At 31.4% G+C, this 23,340-nt stretch overlaps 3 protein-coding genes across 3 annotated transcripts; 1 reads left to right on the top strand and 2 right to left on the bottom strand.

The window, feature by feature from the left end:
* Positions 1 to 9,701: 9,701 nt before the first annotated feature.
* Positions 9,702 to 11,008, bottom strand: LOC124840561 (protein EXORDIUM-like 3). The gene has a single exon (XM_047316626.2). The coding sequence runs from the start codon at positions 10,926 to 10,928 to the stop codon at positions 9,885 to 9,887; it is 1,044 nt and encodes a 347-aa protein (XP_047172582.2). The 5' UTR covers positions 10,929 to 11,008; the 3' UTR covers positions 9,702 to 9,884.
* Positions 11,009 to 13,353: 2,345 nt separating this feature from the next.
* LOC124840562 (chloride conductance regulatory protein ICln) lies at positions 13,354 to 15,930 on the bottom strand. Its single transcript, XM_047316627.2, has 8 exons — positions 15,523 to 15,930; positions 15,232 to 15,416; positions 15,013 to 15,136; positions 14,827 to 14,938; positions 14,683 to 14,742; positions 14,547 to 14,609; positions 14,372 to 14,457; positions 13,354 to 13,613 (listed from the first exon to the last, which is right to left on the bottom strand). Exons 2-8 carry the CDS (start codon positions 15,381 to 15,383, stop codon positions 13,542 to 13,544), a joined length of 669 nt encoding a protein of 222 aa, XP_047172583.2. The 5' UTR covers positions 15,384 to 15,416; positions 15,523 to 15,930; the 3' UTR covers positions 13,354 to 13,541.
* A 3,082-nt stretch (positions 15,931 to 19,012) lies between these two features.
* LOC124840563 (protein ORANGE, chloroplastic) lies at positions 19,013 to 23,122 on the top strand. The gene is made up of 8 exons (XM_088099035.1): positions 19,013 to 19,293; positions 19,399 to 19,513; positions 20,378 to 20,494; positions 20,652 to 20,738; positions 21,343 to 21,419; positions 21,653 to 21,780; positions 22,331 to 22,467; positions 22,842 to 23,122. The coding sequence occupies exons 1-8, from the start codon at positions 19,097 to 19,099 to the stop codon at positions 22,917 to 22,919; spliced, it is 936 nt and encodes a 311-aa protein (XP_087955161.1). The 5' UTR covers positions 19,013 to 19,096; the 3' UTR covers positions 22,920 to 23,122.
* The last annotated feature ends 218 nt before the right edge of the window (positions 23,123 to 23,340 follow it).

Raw genomic sequence — 23,340 nt, 5'->3', positions numbered from 1 at the left:
CCCCAACCCTAATATCTACCCTCTTTTTCATAATCAATCAATGTATAAAAATCTACCCTCCATGCTCATCCATCCAATCAACTTATACTTTCTCATGCATCTCCTCCTTTTCATAAATCATTCCAAATTTCTTTCATCTTTTATTAATCTCATCTTTTCAAAACAATTAATTAAATATATTATTAGAAAATAATTTTTAAATATAACTCAACTCATAAAATCGGTTTGTAAGATGAGATCTGCACCCCACTTATGTATTATAATTTGGTCTCATCTCTAGTCGACGTGGGACGTCCAACACACACAACCCCAATAATATATAAGTTTGATCACACTTAACACCACTCTTTACCTAAAATTAATAGATCTGATGATCCTTATATAATGTTTTATTTTTTCATTTTTATTCAATGTTAAATTTAGATTCGTACTAAAATTTTAACAGATTTTTTATATTTTAAATAAAAGATTTGGACTTACACTAAATTTTTTTCAACCATTATTCCATTTTTGCATACAAAATTATTCTCCGTCCAAACCTACCAATATTGCACATTGCAAGTGGCAAATATAGCTTAGTTAGATTTTGAAGCATTTTGGTGGAGTATGTGTGCACAATATTAATTATAGTGGTCAAGATTTCAAGGATATTATTTTAACATGGTACTGCATGTTGGATTTGGAACATATGGTGATTGTATTTATGGTATAATAAGTTGTAGTAGCTAGTGGGCTGTTGTCCCCATCAATGAAAATAAATGTGGCCCGTAACAGTATTAGCTTAGAGTGATGGGGTGAATCACACAACATTGGATTTAATTACTTTTACCAACTCAAACACCTTCCAAAACTAAACTCTTCTCTCAATTTCAACTCCTGCTTTTAATTTTTCGTTATTTGTGTCTTTTTTTCTTCACTTTTCTTGTCTGAAACTATTCTTTAAAAGCTATTTTCGAAAATTAGTTTTAAAAAAAATAACTATTTTTTTTCTTATTAGTTCGTGTGAGAACTTGATGTACGTATATAACTTAGGGTACTCTTAAGTAATATAATAATATTACACCATACAAATTATCATGATCGATCGTTTCGGTTAAACGTGTGCATTACCTAAAACAACAGCAAAAATAATTTGTAATGTCGTGAACAAATAAGTAGATTACATACATTGAAAACGATTACAATTAGAAGAGATATGAGTAAAGGCACTTACAAGTACACTTGACATTCAAATTATGAATTAATTAATACACTCGTGTGCGTGTTATCTCTATAACAGGTGTCATTGACAACCAAATTGAAAATAAAAATTATGCTAATTTCACAAATTATTTATTCTATTCCATCTTTTGAGGATGAAAATTGTATTCAAGAAGTATAAGGTTTCGTATTTTTATTTATTAATATTTTGAAGTGTGAAAAACTTTGACACAATTTTGTTTTCAACAAATATTTTAAATTGTTTTAAATCTTGATTTCTAAACGATGTTAATGTAAAGTTAAATAAGTTTTTGATCTGTTGTAAAAATTGTATATAATTCATTTTCAAAACTTTGATTCAATTTAGTTTATTAACTTTAGAAATAGGTGAATTTAGCTTTTTAAATATTTATGTTATTTTTTTTATCGTTGGACCGCTTCAATATTAATTGAAAAATATATTTAAAATATTAAATAAATTTAACAAAATTTGATTAAAAAGACTAAATTAACACAATTCTATACTGACTAAATTAGTTCAAAATTTAAAAAAAAAACAAAAAACTAAAAATATATTTAATATAAAAATATAAGTTTTTTAAAATTTTAAGAAAATACAACTAATTAACTTTTTTCCAAGATATATTTCCACAAGTGGGAAAATATAGGATTTTGACATCATGATATGTTAGACGATAAATGATGAATGATATCTGATATTACGTTATAATTAAGAATGATTAAATTCATAGCATGAACTTGGTTTTTTTTTTTCACTAGTATGAAAAGTGAAGAAGTTCAATAAATGTGATTGCATAGGCGTGCAATAATGAATAATTGTAATAATGATAAGAAGGGAGTCACAGTATGGAGTAAAGTATGTAGCCAATGGTGTTTGTTTATTATTATAATATAACATGTATGAAAAAATTATCAAAGACAAAAAATCAGGCGCCGCTAATACCACTTTTCAATTGCCATTGCCTTTTCCTACCTTCAATTTCAACAGATTTACATCATTGTCAATTACAATCTTTCAATAACATTCAGATTTAATTAAAGAAAATCAAGAGTGAGCAATCCAAGATGACGCAAAAGAGATATTTAACCGAATTCGTAGGATTGTACAAAATGATCTCGTGATGCTACAATTAGAGAAATACGATAAGTTTAATCATTTTTCATAAAATAAGTTTTAATATCGTATAAATTCATATATTTATTTTAAAACTTTTTATTTTAGTTGGTTTAAAAATAATTAACTCATCAACATTATCTAATAGATAAAACTATATGTTAAGCATATGCTAAAAAATTGATCACGGTTTATACGCATAAAAAATAAGTTTAATACCATGTAAAATATAGTTTTTTTCCTTTTTGTTGGATATTCAAGTATGAGTCCAAGTCTCATATTGGATAAAAATGAGAAAGTAGAGCAGTATATAAAGATGAAAGATTCATTAACTCGTTATTTTAAGGTTTTGGATAAAGAGTGGTATCGATCTCTTTTATAGTTGACTCAAATGTTATTGATGTTTATGTAATTTAAGGGAACCTCCTCCTGGATAGACCCAACAATTATGTTCTTTCTTCACTAATCGTAATAGCTACTTTAGGCATGATGAATTACTCGTTTGTTGTCACTTTAAAATACAATGTAAATATTTTACATTATATTAAAAACCATATTTTATTTATGTATGTTGTCTTTAAAATTGATTAGCTTCTATTGCTTTTCCTACAAAATATAAATTTATTTATTTGAGGCGAAATTAAGGAAAAATATTCAATTGATATTATAAAAAAATGATAAAAAAAAATTTATTGTATGATAATTAAATATTAAAATTATCATATTTTTATTGATTATAACGTCGAAATACCTTTTTATACATAACATTCATGTGACCAAACAAAATTTGAAAGATAAAATATAACAAAAACAAACATTTATAAGCACAGAACTTGATTTAAAAGTAATAATATAGAAAGTGGACTAAAAGGTCCATAGAAAAAGGATGGAAGAAATATATTTTATATTCTGAGATGGATGATGGTGTGAAATTGGGCATTGAAGAGTGTGGCATTTATCTGTTTATTTTATTGCAAATCGGTGGCTTTGAGTTGATCGAAAGGTGTATTTGACTCTATGTTTGTGCAAGTTTTCATGGTTCAGGGTGTTTTTCCCAAGGATTTTGGGCTTCTTCAAGATGCATGTTGGTTTCGGTTTATATTAAACATTTTTTATACACCTAAATATTTTATATTTTACATTCATTTAATATTGTTTTCATTTACATTTTTATTAAATAATCCAAAAACTTATATATTTTTTATCATTTTATTTTTATAATTTATGTCAAATAAATGTAAAAATACGTCATTATATCATTGAATTTATATTAACGCCTTCTGCTTATAATATTATATATTGTTTTATTATCTTCCTAATTATTTGATTAAATCAACTTAACGATAATTAAGTTATTAATCCCTAACTTAGCAAGGGTTTTCTTTTCGAGAACATCATACACGAGTTGATTTGATTTGTGGGGCAGATGTTTTGTGAGTGTGTCGAGTGGGAGTTGTTTCCTATGTTCGTATTTTGTATCTACCAAATTTGTGTCTGTCCTTTTGCCTATAGTTAGCTGCTATCTTATAAATAAACCATTTTTTTCTTAAAAGAAATGTTAAAATGCATCAAACTCGACAAAATGTAGAAGCTAAGTTAATACAATAGAAATTAAAAAAAAATTGTTGCAGAGTCCCATATCTCATAAACCCTAAAAAGATGTATAACAAAAATGCAGTGTCCAAAGGTCTCAAACCTAACACCAAAAAGGGCTCAGATGACCATAGAAAATCGTACAGCATTAGATTTTTAAGAAAATGAATCAAACAGTTATTAGTGAAGCGTGTTAAGTAGTGATTTTGGTGTAAAAGATGGTTTGACTTAAGAGGCATATTCTTACAGCTACCAATGCCTATATATTTTGTCGTCGATCATAATATTTTAACAATTTATTTTAACAATTTTTTATAATATATGACAATTTTATTAGTTTGTATATTTGAAATAGATTAATAATAAATTATTAATATTATTGTAAAAAATTATAAAAAATAAAAGTTATTAAAAATATATTTTTCTTTTCTCCTTCTCTCCTTAGTACTATAACTGTTGTTTCTTTGTCTCGGATTGCAGTCAAATGCTGAAGTGAAATCCAGCTTTGGCTTCCGGAAATTGCGTTATTTCCGGACCAATGGTCTCCTAATTTTTCAGACTTTTCGGTCAACCTTCGTATTTAATGCACTCTTACCTGCTACTCAATCACCTAAACTTTCCTTTTATCTAACTTTTTATTGGAGATATAATGTGAATTAAATATCACGTCAATTTATAATATGGAAATAAATACAAATTTAATTTTTTAAGGTGATTTTGTAAAATTAATTAAATTTAAAATTTATTTCTTAACATATTTTATAATTTAAAATTCATCTTAAAATATATATATTTAAGATATTGAAGTAAATTGGTTATATTTATTATGTATATATTACTTAACTGTAAAATGTTTGCTTCAACTTTAGAATATCTTTTATATATAACTTTTAGTACAATCAAAGAGAACGAAGAATAAACCGTAGCCTGAAATTGTTAACCTGAAATTGTAATATTCAATACATTTTTTATAACTATTTTCACCGAAAGAAAAACCTTCGGCAAATGAACATATGCAAATATTGATAAAGAAAAACTTTCGGCAAATGAATATATGCAAATATTGATTATCATCCTAGAGTTGTTCTTTTTTTTTTGTTGGTGTTGAAAATTTGTTTGAGGTAAAATATCTAGCAGTTGCATTGTGCGTGAAAGAGATACAATAAAACAAATATATAGAAAAATAAAACAAATATATAGAAAAGAAAAACAAATATATAGAAAAAAAAACTGGAATAGAATAACAAAAACTACAAATATAACTGTATATTAAGCAGTGCAGATAAGTGAATGGTGTAATTAATCAACATAATCGAGCAGTTCAGGTCGGTGATATCGAATGTTACATTGAATTAATACAAGAACAAATGACACAATAGGAACGAATGACACAACAGTATAACTCCGAATTGTATAATAAATTAACACAATCCAACTATTCAAGTTAATAATAACACAATCGAACTTGAATCGTTCGATTGTGTTATTATGGGCATTGTATATATGTTATCATGGGCATGAAACTTGTTGGAAAATTGAAGTGGAAGTGTAATGTGGGATGTGGTGGTGTAAAAAGGAGGGTGTTTTTGGTTAGATGGTTGGGTTTGTAAGGAGCAAGAGGGTGCTTTTTTGTGTGTAGTACAGAACAAAACGTGTCCCACTTTTAAGAAAAAGAGATCGGAAAAAGCATTTTGAAGATTGAATTTGAAAAAAAGAAAAAGGAGTACATCATAAGCCTTGCCTCACAAATCCCCATAAAGTTAGTTCAAATTTTTAAGAAAGAGGGTCTTCTCATGTGGGCCCTCCCCACGCCTCATCATTTCTTGCTTTCTGTGTTTTCTTATCATCGATTCCAAAATATCATCAAACTCAAAATACACAATTCTTCCATTTTACAAATACAAATTTACGAAGGACACATCGTCCATAAATAACATATATTAGGTCAAACATTTCAAACATGTTTCATCAAAACGTAACGTCACTAATCAAATGCTTCCTAAAACAAATAAAAGACAAACAATGTTTTAATAAATTACCAAAAAAATACAATAATAACACCTAAGTTCTATGTTATACATTACACTACTTAACTTCAAATAGAAACACTCCAAATACCAAGTCTACAAACTAATTATATTTTAATTTCTCGTGAAAATTCAATTTTAAACTATATATATAACGCTAGGATTACGTTGGAGTTATAAAAAACACAGTACACAAATATTATATAACTGTGCTATAAATAAAGATGAAATGATATTTTATGATATTATCATTTTTATATTTCATATATTTTTTTACTTCTCTTATTCGTGTTTAGCCTATTTGATATTTTATGTTTAGTTTCTATTAATTTAGTATTCAAAAATATTTTATTATTGCAATTTTAATTTCTTCAATTTTAATAAATCCTTAATATTTCTTGTGATTTCTTTACCTTTCAGTTGAAGCTTGTTATTATTTAAATCTTTTTTTTACCATAAAATTATAAAGTAACAAGAAACATTAAGTTTTACTTACGTCCCTTTTAATCGAAATGTTGGAATTTTTACAGTAATAAATTAATTACTAAAATTTGTTGTATTCCCTTAATCCTAAGTACAAAACTGTAAAATATTGTTTACTCGATAAAACTCATAACTATATTTGATTTTTTATTAAAATATTTAAAAGTATATCTTCAGCTATGTTGCGTACAAGTGTAGGCAATGGAAAGAAGAAACTGACACATACGTTAAGTGCAAATTCTAAGTGTTTTGTATCGTTAATTTTCCCTGCCAAAGTTTGGTGTATCATTATTGAGAATTTACATGCCCGATTGATCTTTGTAAGAATATGGAAATAAATTTATCGTTTCACAAAGAATAGGATTATTAGCTAAGCTTCCATAACATGTTTAATTAACATATCACAGAACATTATTTGGAATATTTTTTTAAAATTTTAAATTTGGAATATCTTTTTAAAATTTTAAAATGCACTTTGATGCTTATCATTTCAAAAACTTTTATAAATGTGGAATCTTTTCTTAAATTAATAATAAATAGAAATACTTGTTTAAGTAAGTTATCATATTAATTATTACAATTTTTACATTTATATCGTATAATCATATAGTTTAAGACCGAACGATCTACCCGATTAGAAACGTTTATTAAAATTATTTATAAATCGAGTGGTTAGATCTTATGAATCAAATGTTCATTCTTAACTTATAATTAAACTTGACAGTGATTAGCTTACATCAAAATATGATCATTACCACTTGGATCGTGATTAACTTATTGATAATCTAAAACTCATTATGAAATTTATAAATACAAGTTTTAGATAATAAAAAATGAGATTGAATTTATTACGTATTTATTGTTAAATTTTTATTGACTTTAACATTGGAGTATCTCAAATCTTCCAGTTTGATCAATGGGCGAGAAAAACTTTATTTTTATGAGTTAAATTTAAAGTCTAAAAATATGAAGATTAAGTTGGCTTATATTATAAGATACCTCTACAACAATTAACTTGTAAATATGCATGGAAATGAGAAAATGGCCTTCTAAGTGAAAGAAGTATTGCACCAAAATGAATTAGAAACAGTGCAAATAGTAATGCATCAATATCAATAAGTGATTCCTTCTTTTCCGAATCGATTAACCAGTGATGCTTAATTAAAGTAGTAAAGCATTGTTGATGACTCCAATGTATATCCTCCACCACACTCGTTTTTATTTTAAAGATTCCAAAGTGATTTTAATGATAATTTCCTCAAGACAAGACAGCATCGTTGTCACATTTAAGAGATTACATGATGAGTTACTTCAAACATTTTACCCAATGTTTTAAAAGCAGTGTGGAGTGTAAAACATGGGATGTTAAAATATTATTCATGTAAAAGGTTATAAATTTTAAAATTTTTGCATTACACTGTTCTAATATATTAACGCATCTTTACCTTGATTATTTTTTAAAAAATATTACGAATGCATCGCATTGAATTTCAATTGCTTATAATTTAGAAATTATCCTCTCATTTTTTATTCATATAAAATAAATATTGTGAATATTTTATAGAGGTAATTAGAAAACAAATTTAAATCTGTATAGAAACGACGCAGTGGCTTAACAAGATTAACAATTGTTTTTAACGTGTATCTGATTACAAAACAAAGAAAGGGTGATTTTTTTATAATACTTTTTAATATTTTGTAATTTAACTTTTCTGATAGATACATTAGATATTTGAAATATAGGATTCATATAAAAATGGAAATAACTTTAAAAATGTTTAAAATTACAAAAGTCAATAAAAAAAAGTTTGGATGAAAGTTAATATCAAGACAGTTTTTTTTTTTTGGTAAATTTTCTATTTCTAAGTATTTTTATGTTTTATACCACCAACCCCATATGAATGGACATTTTTTAAGCCGTGATTTCAGTTAGAACTATATCTTTTGAATTCTAATTTTTATTCTATTAATTAAGTTAGAGAAATTATGAGAACGAAACTGTTTAGAAAGAATAAAAGGTTTACACTAATTTTTATGATAAAAAAAAACTGAAAGAGTGTATTACGAAAAAGAAAACAACTAAAATCCAAAAAATTAACAGCAAGTTTGAAAACATTTTAAGAATCGATTTTAAAAAATGTAAAAAAGTTGAAAGGCAGAGAGAAACAAAAATTGATAGAACTAAATAAATAAAGACGAAATGGGTACTTTATTGTCTTGGAGTGGAGAGGTAAAGAGAAAGAAATAGAAGCAAAATGATGACCTTTTTCTTTTTGATATTATAAAAAGTATATCTATCTGCAAAGTAGGGTTTTATGAGGAGGTAACACGGAACATAGGAAGATGCATCGGTTACATGGAAAAAAGTATGTAGTTCAAAAGAATACGGGTGCTTGGAGTTAGAGATATCACGTGCCTTTTTAGCATTTGAGAAAATCCAAAGTAAGATAAAATTAATTTATGATATATAAATAAGTGTAAATTGAAGAGAAAGTAGAATTTTATAATGATTTTTGGAGGTGATGTCTTAGTCCTTAGACTCCTCCTCCATGCTACTCCTTCACGAGCCTTTCCTAGTTTTGAATTGTTTGTACTACCCGACAACCTCCTTCTAGTAGGTATTGTGATGTTTGGTTATTGGATACATTAAAAGAGAAAAGCGTTTAGAAACGATCTTCCTCTCTACTTCTAAGTAAAGCATGACAAACTGAACCTAAGTCCTTCTGCTACCGATCTTCTAACTTCAAATAACATCACTGCACTTCAAATACGGTTCGCTAACTCAGTTGCTCACTCAGGATTTTGTCCTCTTCCCACCAAATACACCACACGAGATGAATTATTTCTCATCTTATCGTTTTGTATGGTAAAACTACGAATTACGAAGTGATTTGAGTTCGTGTTACATGTAGAATGGGACCCTACCCTGATAAGGAGTAATAATTGCAATATTCGTATTTCAGTTATTTTGTTTTTTGTGTAACAAGGGTCCTGGTTAGGTTTTGAAGGACATGAGAATGGGCAAAAGAGGGGTGAAAGAGCAACATCAGAGAAAGTGTTTCCGTCGCATTCAATCATAGGACGTAGGAAGTATCTAGCAAAGCAATTCGATTGAATTTTCGATTTCGATATCATAATTTGGGTCGTTCTGCTTCTTTCCATGAATGAATAAAAATCTACCTAATTCTCTTTAATTCCATTAATATTGTTAGCGACTACTCCTACTCTCTTCAATTCCTCTCCCAATCTTCACGACAAAAAGGTTCATCATAATCCATATTCTATCATATAACAATAATAATAAAATTACATTATTTGCATTAATGAACAAACTTAACTACCTTAACAAAATTAGCAGATTCCCACAGACCCACAAGACCAAAGCAAAGGGAGCAAGGAAAAACAGAAAGTAAAAAAAAAAAAAAAGGAAGAAAGAGGAGCACAGATCAGTGATCGAGCGCATTAGGTCCGGTACAGTAATTCAGAACGTGGCTCCACAGCCACTGAACCAGGAACCTCCGTCTGATCCCGTTCATGTTATAGGTGGCACCATCACGGGCGTCCAAAACCTGACCGGTGTACGATCCACCTCCACCGGTGCCGTAAATGCCCTCACAGAGATCGGCGATCTCCACCGGGAAAGAAGGGTCCTGACCGGCATACCAAGCATTGGCCAAGGGGTTCGATGCCAGCTCGGCCATCTCGTGCCCAATCACACTTATCATGCCATCCACGCCAACGTCGCCGTTTGGAGACTTGAACGGCTTCGGGTTAGGGATGTAGGCGGGCATCGCAAAAGGGTAAGCACACTGCCCGGGGCACATTTTTGCGGAGTTACCCACCCACGCGTACGGAAGAGTATACCCAACCAACGACGGAAACGTGAAATAGTGGAACCCACACACAGAAGTGCAGAAATCCTGAACGTACACGTCATCCGCCGTCAGCAGCAGATACAACCCGCTCCTCGGATTGATCGGGAGCGGCCGGGTTTTCGCTGTGATGGCGCTTTTTATCACGGACTGTATGGATAACCGGGTCAGCGATTTCCCGTGAGAATAGAACCTGTCGTTCTTCTCTTCCCCGAGTCGAACCGTTTTCGAAATGTTGGCTCCGGTCTGGTCCGTGTAAAGCTGTACGGTCCGCCACCACCCAGCCACGGAGGGGTGCGGCGAGTTTGTGGCGGAGATTGAGTTTACGAACTCGCGGATTATCTTCTTCTGGTTCCGGTCCCACTTGCCGTACCAGATTGTGTGGACGGTGATGTTGGTGGTGAGAACCGGTCCCATGTGGTACCTGAGCTTCACGAACTCCGAGGACCCCTCGTATTTCTTGGAGTCTCCGAAGGCGTAGTCCGTGACGTTCATTTTACCGTTCTGGGGCCAGGGCCGCCAAGCCGAGACCGGACCTCCGGCGAGGAGGAAAAAAAGGAGAGCGAAGGATAAAAGCGCCGCAAACGGCGGCGACGGGGCGGAGAGGCCCTGGCACATTTTGAGAGTATGAGGAGAAGCTAGAAGCTGGGGTTAGTGAGCCGAGAGAGCTCCCAAGTACGAAACGTGATGTTTCAGTGGGTGAAGCTTCTTTATATTATACATCCAAAAAGGCTTTTTGTTTTTATTTATTTATTTATTATTTGGGGGAAGGGGAAGTCTGTGAAAGGAAAAGAACAGTGTGAAAGTGATTAACTGGAACGGCGTATTTCATTTTATTTTATTAGCGAAATTACAAAGTTGTAAAAGGGATTAATTTACAAAATGAGAGTGCATAAAGATTTTTGGCAAAAATGTATTATTATAATAAAAGAAATAAAAAAGGAAATTGTTGGTAATTTTGGTGACATTGATTTGCGGGTAATGGAGGACAGTTAGATTGTTAAAGTGAAGGAGGCGTGGGGCCCAAGGGAGAAGACAGAGAGAGAGGCATCATTTACATTGATGATGATGATGATGGTGGTTGTCGTCATCTGATTTGAGATTTCCTCATCTTTAGGCGGGAAAACGAAGGGTAGGGGTAAGTTGGGAATTTCACCGGTAAGTTTACTATTTTATAATTACATTTATCCATACCAAATACTGGTATAATACTAGATAGTGTACAGTATATAAGATAATAGAGATATGATACAGATCATAATGGTTTTTGAAAATTGAAAATAGGGATCGAAAAGAGAGAGAGAAGGGGGACCGCCATGAAAGGAGAGTGGTCCGATGGTTGGTTCATCCATGTCTCCTACTTCTTTGGTAACTCTCTCTGTCCTTTCTGCTTGCTTTTTTCTTTTCTTTTCTTTTCCTTCTTCACTTTAATTTAACTGAACCTCTTCTTTCCCTCATATACCTTATTTTGAGATATGAAATTTATGATTAAAGTGAAGTTGAGATATGAATATCTGTGGATTGATTGGTTGGATAGGAAGGGAATGTCAGTAGCCTTCACATCACTTTCTGCAACATTGTTCATATTATGTGTTACAAAAACTGCATTGCTTCCAACATTAACTGAATAGGTGCAGTCTTTAAACGCAGCTTATAGCTCTGCTTTGTCTCTTCCTCTGTTTTTGAATGCGTGCAGTCTTCACAGTTCTGCATTTTGAATTTAGTTTCATCGAGAGTGAAGTAGCTTTGAGCAGACATGTTTTGTGTTGGACCAACACCAACAAACTCCACTGCAAATCAACCTCCTTGCAAACTTCAAACACTTTCCATAGCCTCTTCTCACCTAACATTGTGGATTTTCATTCAACTCTCCTCTTTCATGTGTAACTTCTCAACAATTTACCGTTTTGTTACTGTTTAATTCAAAAAAATTAATTAAATTAGAAAACCTACACTCTATTTTTGCTGAACATTTTATAAAATATTTATTTTATTAAAGTATGCTGAAATTAAATCAAGTAAGCATTTGGGGATATGTTTAATGGAATTCGAAGGTGCTAAGCATTAAATTTTGAGAATCACGTAAATTAGAGATAAAGTTAAATGTGGTGGAATTAAAATCTCAATCAGTTTTAAAGGATGGAATTAAATTTAAAATTTACTTTTTAACACTTCAACCGTTACGAAGAAAACTTAGGAATTATTTTCGTAAGATGATAACAAATAAGCAAGATTGAATGAAAGATATGTTAATTATATTAATTAAAGGAGTATAAAATAAAATAATTAAATAGTGGTAGATTTAATAAATTAATTGATGAGATTAGTTGGTTTAACTTTTCCATTAATGGACTTTTATAAAATCTCAGGCCCATAGTTTGTTAGAGTGTGTAACGTCTTTTTTCTTTGTCTCATCCACAGACCCAAACGTATGGGCCTGGCCCAAAAGTATGAGCCTTGCCCACAACGAATGTCAGGTTCAGTAGTGTATGATTCTTCCATAGTTAGGGTGCAAATAGGTTGAATTTGATTTTAGGGTCTCATCTGGCTTCACGAAATCTTATTATTGTTGTTATCTCACGAATCTTCTTAACTCTATATTTGAATTTCTAATGATTTCTTTCAAACTTCATAACATTTAATCAAAAGGTTAATATATATGAAAATTAAAATCGAATGACTCTACTTTATATGTATGGAACAAAATAAATTATCCAAAGAGAAAAAGAAAGAAAAATTAGATAATTTACTTTATTTTTCATATGTATCGTTAAAAGCTAAATTATCAAGATATAATATAATATTCCAATCTGAATTATTTAGCCTGTAATTTGATATCTAAATTATGATTGCTAAATGACTAGAATAATGGGTATATTACACCTAAAATTTAATATAATGATTTTTTGTGACTCTTCAGTTGATACGGGCTAGTGGGTAAACAACCCATTAGTGGCACATCACGATAGTTCAATCAAATAAAATGATAAGAAAATTCTCTGAAATTCTCACCTTTCAGTAAAATAATTTGCCTGCACTGGAATGCGCACTGATAAAGACCAAACATTAATTATCAATAAAGTATTCATACAATACTCAATTTCTTCTACAATATAGCTCTAAACTCACTATTGCTGTTTTCTTAAAAAAGTCTCAGATACAACGGCTGGTCAGATTTTCATAATAGAATTACATATATAAAACCAAACCACAACGGACAGTTACAGACACTCAATGATGGGTGCCGTCTCCATTATCATCCATCTCTTCCGCATCCTCAAATCTTCGATCATTGATTTGAAGCTGTAATAAATTAAAAAGGATATAAGTAGTAAACGACCACAGAAAATAATAATTAATCAAACTCAAAAGAATGTGACTTCCCATTTTAAAGGATCATTTTAAGGGTTGATACATTGCAAATATTGTACACATGCGAAACAAGCTTCAACCAGTAAACATATCATTTTCTTATTGTACTACTTTAAGGAATTGTATATTTTTTAAACATCTCAACTTGCAGAAGATAATATTCCAGTTTGTGACTCTTGTTACCATAGAACTTGAAACTCAATGTGACAAACAAATGCAATAAGTAGAAATGTGAATCCGTTCTATCATAACATGTTGTATTTAAAATAATATGACCATCGGATCGAAATTCATACAAAGTAGATTAAGTCCATGATTTTTCATTTACCAAAATCACTTTACAATTTTCAAGCAAATAAATAATTGATTGATATTTCATTGCCCTGATTTATTTTAAAGCCAAATGAGTCATTCAAAATATAGGTTAATGTTAATTATTATATAACATTCCAACAAATATTTTAGATCTAACTCTTGAATTGGCTAACTTAGTATTCTATTGAATTTACTAAGTGGTGTGATAATTAAATCTGGTCTGTAGATTATATTCACAACTTACAATATGCTTTAATTCGAATGCATAATCCTAATTCCTTATTCTGATTTTAAACGCCTCCCTTTAGAAGAGCAATATCCATGTGTCGGAATAAGACTGCACAAACACAAGTAGATAGAGAAAAACACACAACCTCAAGTATGGTACGGGCTAGGTCGTGATTTCCATTTGACTGACCAATAGAGTTGGCTGGATTGTGAGAGATATAACATTCGTCCTCTGGAAGAAAAAAACATGAATATATTTAAGAATAACACAGTAAGCATGTATGATGTAATAGGAATACATATTAAGGCACGCACACATACCTGCTTCTTCATCTACCATCTGATCAGCACTGAAAACCCAGTCATGTTCTTCTTCTCCTTCATCTGAAAGAACAGCGCAACTCGTATAGAAGAAAACGCTAGAGTGAAGAAAAAGGGAAAAAAAAATAGTACTTACCATCATTCGGTTCTGGATTAAGCTCTGCACACTGGCAGAATATTGCAAAGAGAGTGTCCACTGGAAAACAAAGAAGGCACACACATAAATAACTGCTGAAAACAAGCAATTGTGTGAAGAGTGGTGAAGACAAGAAAAAGATACATTGGGTAGGATCAGTGGGAATGAGCCTCATTTCTGTGACATTGGACAAATCTTGTTCGATATGATTAGATTCCGAATCAGAGTGGTCATCATCCGCTTCTTCAGTATCAATCTAGAGGAACAAAGACGAACATGAGAAAGATGCAAGGGGGAAAGTGTGAAAAATAATAGAATTACAATATGTACCTGGGTATATAAACAAGGAAGAGGGTAAGCTTCAGGGTCTGTAGAGACAGCATGAAGAGATATGGATAAAAAATCAACAGCATACCCTTTAGTCTTGTCTACATCATTCACCCATATTACTTGCCTGTGTGTAAACCAAATTGTAAAGAATACTGAAATACTGAATAAAGCATACGACAATACAAGAGAGTTTGTGAATGAGAGCAGAAGAGAGTATACTTAGTAGTGATGTAGAGCGTGCCAGGGGATTCTCGAGGAAGGTTGCCGAGGACTATGTCTGTACCAGGTTGTACCCGCATCAGCTCCTCCCCATTCTCATGGTCAAGGACAGGCACTCCACTACAGCGTATCTCTCTCAATCCTAACACCATTTCTTTTACCTGTTCTGCTTATCGATACAATATCTGATCAAAATCAACTCCAGTCAGGATGCATTCGGATAGAGAATTTTAAATAAATTAATATGCGTGGAAATGTTAGAATATAAATTCAAAGACTCGTTGGAAGCACCAGTTTCACTAGTAGTGAGTATGGTACGATTCACGATACGAATCGCTTTTGCTCCCGTGTCGTGTGCGTATAGTACAATTCGACTTCTGAATCGAATGAGTCGCTCCGAATCGCAGCATTCACGGGCAGAGATAATACTCGCCGTGGCACCTCTCACGGAGGCTACTCTTGCTGCAGCAACTCTCGCGACGGCGCCTCTCGGTGCTCTCGGTGCCTCGCGATGCAATCCCTCCCAGCGATGAGGGCGAAGAAGTTGACAGATCTCACGACAGCAACGCCTCTCTCGGGGGCTACTCGCGGCGGTGATTCTCAGGGCGTCAACGTGGCTGCCGGCGGCACAACCTGACCTGCTGTGTTCAAGAGTAAAGACAGATAAGGTAGGGTTTTTCTGTGGGTTTTAATTGGACCTGTTTTAATTTTAGCCCACTTAATTTAAAACATTTAAAGCCCATTACTCTCTAAAATTACTATTGCACCCAAAAAATGAGAAAGTGCTAAGCACTCACACCACAACTAGTCCTATTCTTTTATATACGAACATTTAGGAAAATATTTTTTAACAACTTTTTTACAACAATTTACTAGATAGCCTATGATTTGTCTGTTTTAAACATGTAAACCAATAAAATTGTGACACAATCTATTATTAAAATATTGTTATAAAAAGTTGTTAACACGTCATGGTTTAAATATTTAATCATATATTAAAATGCAAGTAGTACATGAACTTTGATTGGTTAAGAATATGGTTATCAAACTCGCTCAACAACGAGAGTTTAAGTTCCCAGAGCCATTGCAAACTATTATCCGAGTTGACTCCAAATCAAACTTTTTTCTAAAACAAACATTCTTTTTTAATTTAATGACCTTCTCGTGGTGTTTTTCAGTGTTGTTTTTCAAATATAGGAAATTTAATAATTATATAACATGTGTCTTAAATTTTGTAACTGAGAATTGAAAACTGGAAGCAATTAAAGATATGTCTGATAATGAATTAAATTAAATCTAGCAACAATTCAAGTGCATCTCATCTTAACAATTTATCTTTTTATAATATTTATATGAATTTACATATTTAATATTGTGAAATTATTTTACTTAGTTATTGAAATATTGAATTAATATGTATATAAATTGATTATTTTTATGTGAAATAAATTCTTTTCAATTTGTGGAATTATCACGAGTCATGGATTTGATAACTTTTGTTAAGAAATGTGTTATTAACCTATAAATTTTAACAAAAAATTATTATTTATTGGATTGAAAATTAGAGATAAGTGAAAAGTAAATAGTCACACAATTTAGACTTAGATTTGACAACAAAGAGATCTATAACTATCAATATTTATTAATAATGAAGATAATTTGTTGATATCTACATATATTATTATATAGTATGATCGTCTAATTAGTCTCAGAATCAGAGATTCTTTTGGTCTATGATATTAAAATAACTGCTCGCGTAGACGAGCGATTAGATTGAACTGAAGTTAATGTTAGGGATGATTATGTTGAGGCTAAGCAAACCCATTACCAGTTGGATTTTAATTAGGCAAGTGCTAATTTGAAACTCATTCTAAACTCTATAGATGGTTGTGATATTGTGGTAGGTTGGTCACACTTATTGCACATTTATTATTAACTTTATTCGACCCTTACTCGTTTTAGTATTGAAGTGTCTTCTTTAGATAACTCCTAGTTTGATCGAATAATAAATAGCGTGAAACAAGGGAGAAGCTTTGACTTGTGCTTCGAGTTGGAAGACTATATAAAGGAGAAGATTTGACCTTGACTCCGTAAATCGAAACAATCGTGTTTTTTATTCTTTGTACTTCATCGAGAAACTCTTTGAAAGAGTGGTGAAAAATGACACTTGTGTACTTTTTCGATATGGAAAAGTAGTTGAAAGTGACATATATGTACTTTGTCTATAAAGACTTAAAGATAAGTAAAAGAAGCACGTTGTACTCTCAAAAAGTAAGTTGTACTCTTGGAAAATAGGGAGGAAAAGAAGTTTTAACCTAATGGTAAGTTGGTTTTGGATAGTAAACTAGGTGTGAGAGATAATTATGTTGTTGATTAAACCTCCAAATCTACATATTATTAAAAAATACAATAATACTTGTTATTTAATTATGTATTATTATATGAAATAACAAAATACTGAATAAGACATGTGATATGTTATTATATATATATATATATATATATATATATATAAAAGTTTACTTATTATATTTTATTTAACTTATGATTGTAAATTCGTGGCTATGATTTTAAATTGTAATGATTGTATAATTTATATTATATACAAACAAAATAAACTTGCAAATGGTGATTTGAATACACACCAATGAAAAGTATTTTGATTGTTTATTTTATTTCAAAAGTTTTTTTGATAAATTTTAATTATTGACAATTTATAAATATTTTTTTATTATCTGAAATATATTTTTTTGGAGCTTTTATTTGACAAAACAAATGATGTTATAATTTGATTTTATAATATAAAACCAATATATTTAAAACATACGTGATTTATTTTTAAGTTTTTAGTAACATCTCGAAGATGTCTTACACTATTCTAGTATTAACATAGTTGGGTGTTAGATTTTTTGTAACATAAACATGTCATGTGTCTTTAAAAAAGTTCGTTGTGTTTTTGCTATATATAGAGTGTTTGTGTTTCTCATAACGTGTTTTTGAAAACAAATATACCATATTTCCATTATGCAACTTAGTTACGTGTCTTTGTCGGGAACTAATTTGTTATGGTTCTACTGTATATATTTTGTTAAAATTTGTGTTTATTAACTATATTTTTATTATTTTTCTTAATTGTTATCAGGGAGAGACACAACGACAAAATATTTTATTTTTTCACTAATAAATTTTGAAAGAAATTTTATTTTGATGGAGTAATGTGAGATCTTGAAAACTTTTAATAACTAAGAAAATATAGAAATAAATAGACACAATTATACATAATTTAATTATATTTAATGAGGTAACTTACATTGATATCATTTACATTTATTACATACATGTATTAAATGAAAATTAAATATTAATTAATTACATCATTACTTACATTATCTTTAAAAACTAATTAACATCACTTGAAAGGACAATTCATGAATGACAATTAAAATTAATGATTTCAAGAATGTGTACTTAAGTTTAAAGAATTCATATTATTTAATTTTAATAAATAATTAAATATAAAACTAAGATATAAATTACAATATACATAAATATACTTTCTTCAAGAAATGGAAAGTAAAATTTATTGAAATGGAAGGAATTTGGATTTAGCGAAATGGATCGGCAATAGTGAAGAGAATGGAGGGTACTCTCTCCACTAAAAAATACTGTTTTTCTAGAGATATCTGATTAGATTATATAGTAAATACGAAAGTGGGAAGCAATTTGCGGACTCCACTCACCACTCTTCGCAATTCCGGTGGAAGCCTCTGCTTCTCTCCTACCGACTCCCACCAAACCCTAATTTCTCTATATATTTTTCAATTTATCTATGTTTTTTCATTTCATGTTTGCGTGAATTGGGAATATGCTGTGTCTGGGTCGATTCGCCGGGGTCTCTTACCCAATCAAATCCCACTATTCGTCTTGGAGGGACAACACCAATAACAAAACGCTGCCGCTTAATGCAAACAGGCTCAGATGGCGATTCATGGCTCAAGAATCCGACTCTTCTTTTGCTCCCTCTCTTGACTCTGATGCTTCAGATAAAACAGCTGCCACAGGGTCCCTTTTCTCTTGTTTCTAAGTTTTTTTTTTTTTTTAATTTGGAGAAACCGAAGTTGCTCCTTCTCTTTTTGGACTGATTTACTTTTTTATTCCTGTCTACAGATTCTGCATCATAGAAGGCCCCGAAACGGTGCAGGATTTCGCCAAGATGGAGCTTCAAGAGATTCAGGATAACATTCGAAGTCGGAGGAACAAGATTTTCTTACAAATGGAAGAGGTCTAATACCACATGTTGCTATGCAAATAATATATATATTACTTCTCACTACTTTATTCCTGTGCCTGAAGTTGCCAATACCACATGATATTTACTCGCTCTCATGAAATTTCTAGCAGTCGATATTTCTTGCACGTCTTATTTTCATGATCTAAATTTTGGCACTAACTACTAGTAATAGTCTTACACAAACAATTGAAAAGTCTATAGTAGATAGTGTTGATTACTGAACTTCTGGTGGTTCTGTTACTTAGTTTCCCAGCTAACTGGCCTTTAGTCTTGATTACTGTTTTTATGACGCATTTGCAACCTTGACCCTTTTTTAAGTGACTTGATGAATGGATGGTGGTTCTCTGGATGAGCTTCGATTTATCAAATTGCTGTGACTATTTAATGTTGAATGAAAGATTGTTGGAATTTTGATCGTGGAAGTATAAGATGTGTTTCCTTTAATTTTATGTAACATTTCTGAATCTTGACATCTCATGGTGATTTCATGGATGTAGCTTCTATAATAGAGCCGGGATATTGTATAATGGTGGTGTATGTGAGTGCATTTCATTCCAAAATGAAGGCCACACGGAGTAAAGGGTTCTTAATTTGGATATTTTTATTACTTTTAGTTTCGCTCTACTTTTGTATAAAAGTTGGATATTTGATTACCTATAATTTGTGCTCTTTGTATTACAGATATTGAGGTGGTCTTGTTGGCCCTCTCTGTTCTCCAGTATCAAATTATATTGATCGAATATTTTCCTTCATTGTTCCAATTTAATACAAAGAACCTGTTAGAAATTCAAATTCATTCATACATTATACTCTCTGGTAAGCCCTTCTCTCAACCAAAATCCTCTTATTTTGTAGGTTCGTAGGCTTAGGATACAGCAAAGAATTAAAAGTGCTGAACTTGGAATTATAAGTGAAGAACAAGAGAATGAACTTCCTAACTTCCCATCATTCATTCCATTCTTGCCTCCTTTGGTAAGTTTCTTTGAGTTACTTAGCTACGAATCATCTCAACTTTTGGAATTTATAACAAGTCACGTTGATTTTGTTTTTTGTTCTGATGACCATGGATAATTTACTTTTCTTCGCAAAGGTTTGGCAAAATGGTAACTGATACATATATTATTTGCAGACTTCAGCAAACCTCAAGCAATATTATGCAACCTGTTTTTCTCTTATTGCTGGGATAATTCTTTTTGGTGGTCTCCTTGCACCCAGTGTAAGATTTTTCTGCAGCTACCTCCGTGTTTTCAATATTGAATATGCTATCAAATATGAATTTAGGTTGTAGATTTCTTTTTTGGTTCTTCCCTTTGCAATTTTGTTTGGATTAAATAACTTGGAAGTATGATTAATTTTATTTTTATAAAGCATTATCCCCTATGCGAACCCAACTCTTTGTACTGGTGCAACATGAATGTCAATCACGGTTGAGAAGGGGAAGACCTTAGCAAAAAAGTGCAATATTTGATCAATTATTCAGAATGGTTTAATAAATTAGCTGGTCCTCCTACCACTTTCTAAGCTAATTGGAAGTGCTCAATCTAAGATCTATACCGTTTTATTTTGGGTGTGTTAGGAGTAACTAATTACTTATGCATAGCGCTGTCCTTAATTAAGTTTTTGCTATGATGATACTATGCATAGGAGGTACTGCAAATTGATTGTTACTGCTTTATTTGTTTATTTATCCATTCACGTTTTTCTTTTTTAATATATCATGCTTACATTTCTTGTTTTTATCTATATTTCATTATGCTTTTTGTAAAAATGAATCCATTAGTTTAGCAACTTTCAGTCATCGCAACTCCTTTTTTTTTCAGCTGGAGCTTAAGCTTGGACTAGGGGGCACATCATATGCAGATTTCATTGAAAGTCTGCATCTGCCTTTGCAGCTGAGGTAGTGCCCTTTCTTTTATCTACTGTTTCCTTTTATACTTTATTCTCAGAAGCAGCCATGGAAATTAGTGTTATATTCCCCGAATTGATTAATATTGAAGTTTTATGAATAAAGAGGCAAGTTATTTGTCTGTATACTGATACATGATTAGGGCTAGTTCATTGTTGCTAAAATGATTCCTATTGCAGTCTACTTATTATATCATAACGACTAAATTTTGTTGAATATTTTAGTCAGGTTGATCCCATAGTGGCATCATTCTCGGGAGGAGCGGTTGGAGTAATCTCCTCATTAATGGTTGTTGAGATAAACAATGTAAAACAGCAGGAGCAGAAAAGATGCAAATACTGTCTTGGTACCGGTAAGATTTCTAAACCTCTTCTGATATCTGCATTTTTACGGTCAGAAGTCTTCATGATGTAACTGAAGGATTCCATCATTCTTCTTTCGATTGCAACCTTTCCTCTTCTTACTGCATATGGTTTCTACTTTCTAGTTGCAAAGGAAGAGGTTGTTTTAGAGGATGGAATGTTTACGTGAGAAGAAAACATATGGGAAAGAATAGGTAGCGGTTGGGTGGTTATAGGTGTTCGTCTTTTATTCTTAGGATTCAGGGTCTTAACTCATGCCATATCAGCATACTCCAATGACGGTTTCTTATAAGACCTAAGTTTTAAGCTGAAAACCCTGACAATGATCCCTAATATCATAATTGCACTGAACTGTGGCATTGAATGCATATGATACGCTCTTGTGAAACAGAGTGCAGAGAGGTCTGGAAATATTTATTACTTATAACTCAACTTACATGGTGTGGGTTTCATTTGTCAGCAAAGTGGAGATTTTAATAGTCCATATGTCCATGCTAATTCCACGAAAGTTGACATATGTATTGTACTTTTTGCTGTCAGGATATCTTGCATGCGCTCGCTGTTCAAGCACGGGAGCACTTGTTCTTATTGAACCAGTATCCACAATCAAAGGTGGAAATAAGCCTCTTTTACCACCAAAAACTGAGAGATGTTCAAATTGCTCTGGATCTGGCAAGGTTGGTCATTTAGAAGTATTTTATTTCCTGCTAGCCTTGCACTAGTTATATTAGAGAACAGCCATCTAAAACTCAATGCCTTTCATTTTGAAACACATTGAAATTCTTGCCCACAACAGTATTAAAGTTTCAAATCATTACTTTAGATATTTTGCAAGATTTTTGGTTCGTTGTATGCTTCCTGACTTAAACTAGATTTTAGCTATAAAATAAATTACAAGTTCTAATCCTTTCTTCAGGGCCTTTTGTTGAGTTGAAAATTTTCGTACTAAGTTTTACTATAGACTTCTCAAGTGAAAATTGGTTAACTATCGGTCCACAGCAACAATGATTCTTGAGAATTTGTTTCTTACTGTCATGCTTTCTGATTACAGGTTATGTGTCCAACATGCCTTTGCACTGGAATGGCCATGGCAAGCGAACATGATCCCCGAATTGATCCTTTCGATTAGGTTACAAAATTATTGTATTCCTAGCAGGCAATTTGAAGTTTAATTTGCGTGTAATTTGTTTCCGTGGCGGGGAATTGGAATTTCTGTAAATATTGATAAACTCCTCCATATAAGAAAAAGTGGTTAAGAATATATGGACAGCTTCGATTTGTACGAGGACTAAAATAAAGTGCCGCAGCGAGAGATATCATATTTACTTTTTATGGATGGCCCCAAAACCTTTTCCTAGTCAAACGAATGCAAACTTCACGCCTTTTCAAATATGCTGACCAGTCCTTTTTATTTTTATTTAAGTTTATGATTCTTATATTTATAAGGGTCAAATTTATTTATAGCTTTAAATTTGGATGTCAAATGCTTTAAATTCTTATACATTTTGTCTTTCAATTTTAAAAGTAAGTAGATATAATTATCTTAATTT

Source organism: Vigna umbellata, chromosome 9 (genome assembly GCF_029865625.1).
Source record: "Vigna umbellata cultivar VRB3 chromosome 9, Vumbellata_1.0, whole genome shotgun sequence".
Classification (NCBI taxonomy): domain Eukaryota; kingdom Viridiplantae; phylum Streptophyta; class Magnoliopsida; order Fabales; family Fabaceae; genus Vigna; species Vigna umbellata.
Note: the sequence above shows the minus strand (reverse complement) of the source record. Positions and strands in the feature narration are given on the sequence as shown.

Bases quoted from the DNA above. Each gene is read 5' to 3' on its own strand.
- LOC124840561 (XM_047316626.2), bottom strand. From the start codon at position 10,928: ATGTGCCAGGGCCTCTCCGCCCCGTCGCCGCCGTTTGCGGCGCTTTTA.
- LOC124840562 (XM_047316627.2), bottom strand. From the start codon at position 15,383: ATGGTGTTAGGATTGAGAGAGATACGCTGTAGTGGAGTGCCTGTCCTT. The intron at 15,137-15,231 runs GTATACTCTCTT...GTTTACACACAG, and splicing joins ACGCTCTACATCACTACTAA to GCAAGTAATATGGGTGAATG. The intron at 14,458-14,546 runs GTATGTGTGCGT...TTTTTCTTCCAG, and splicing joins GATGGTAGATGAAGAAGCAG to AGGACGAATGTTATATCTCT.
- LOC124840563 (XM_088099035.1), top strand. From the start codon at position 19,097: ATGCTGTGTCTGGGTCGATTCGCCGGGGTCTCTTACCCAATCAAATCC. The intron at 21,420-21,652 runs GTAGTGCCCTTT...TGAATATTTTAG, and splicing joins CATCTGCCTTTGCAGCTGAG to TCAGGTTGATCCCATAGTGG. The intron at 22,468-22,841 runs GTTGGTCATTTA...TTCTGATTACAG, and splicing joins ATTGCTCTGGATCTGGCAAG to GTTATGTGTCCAACATGCCT.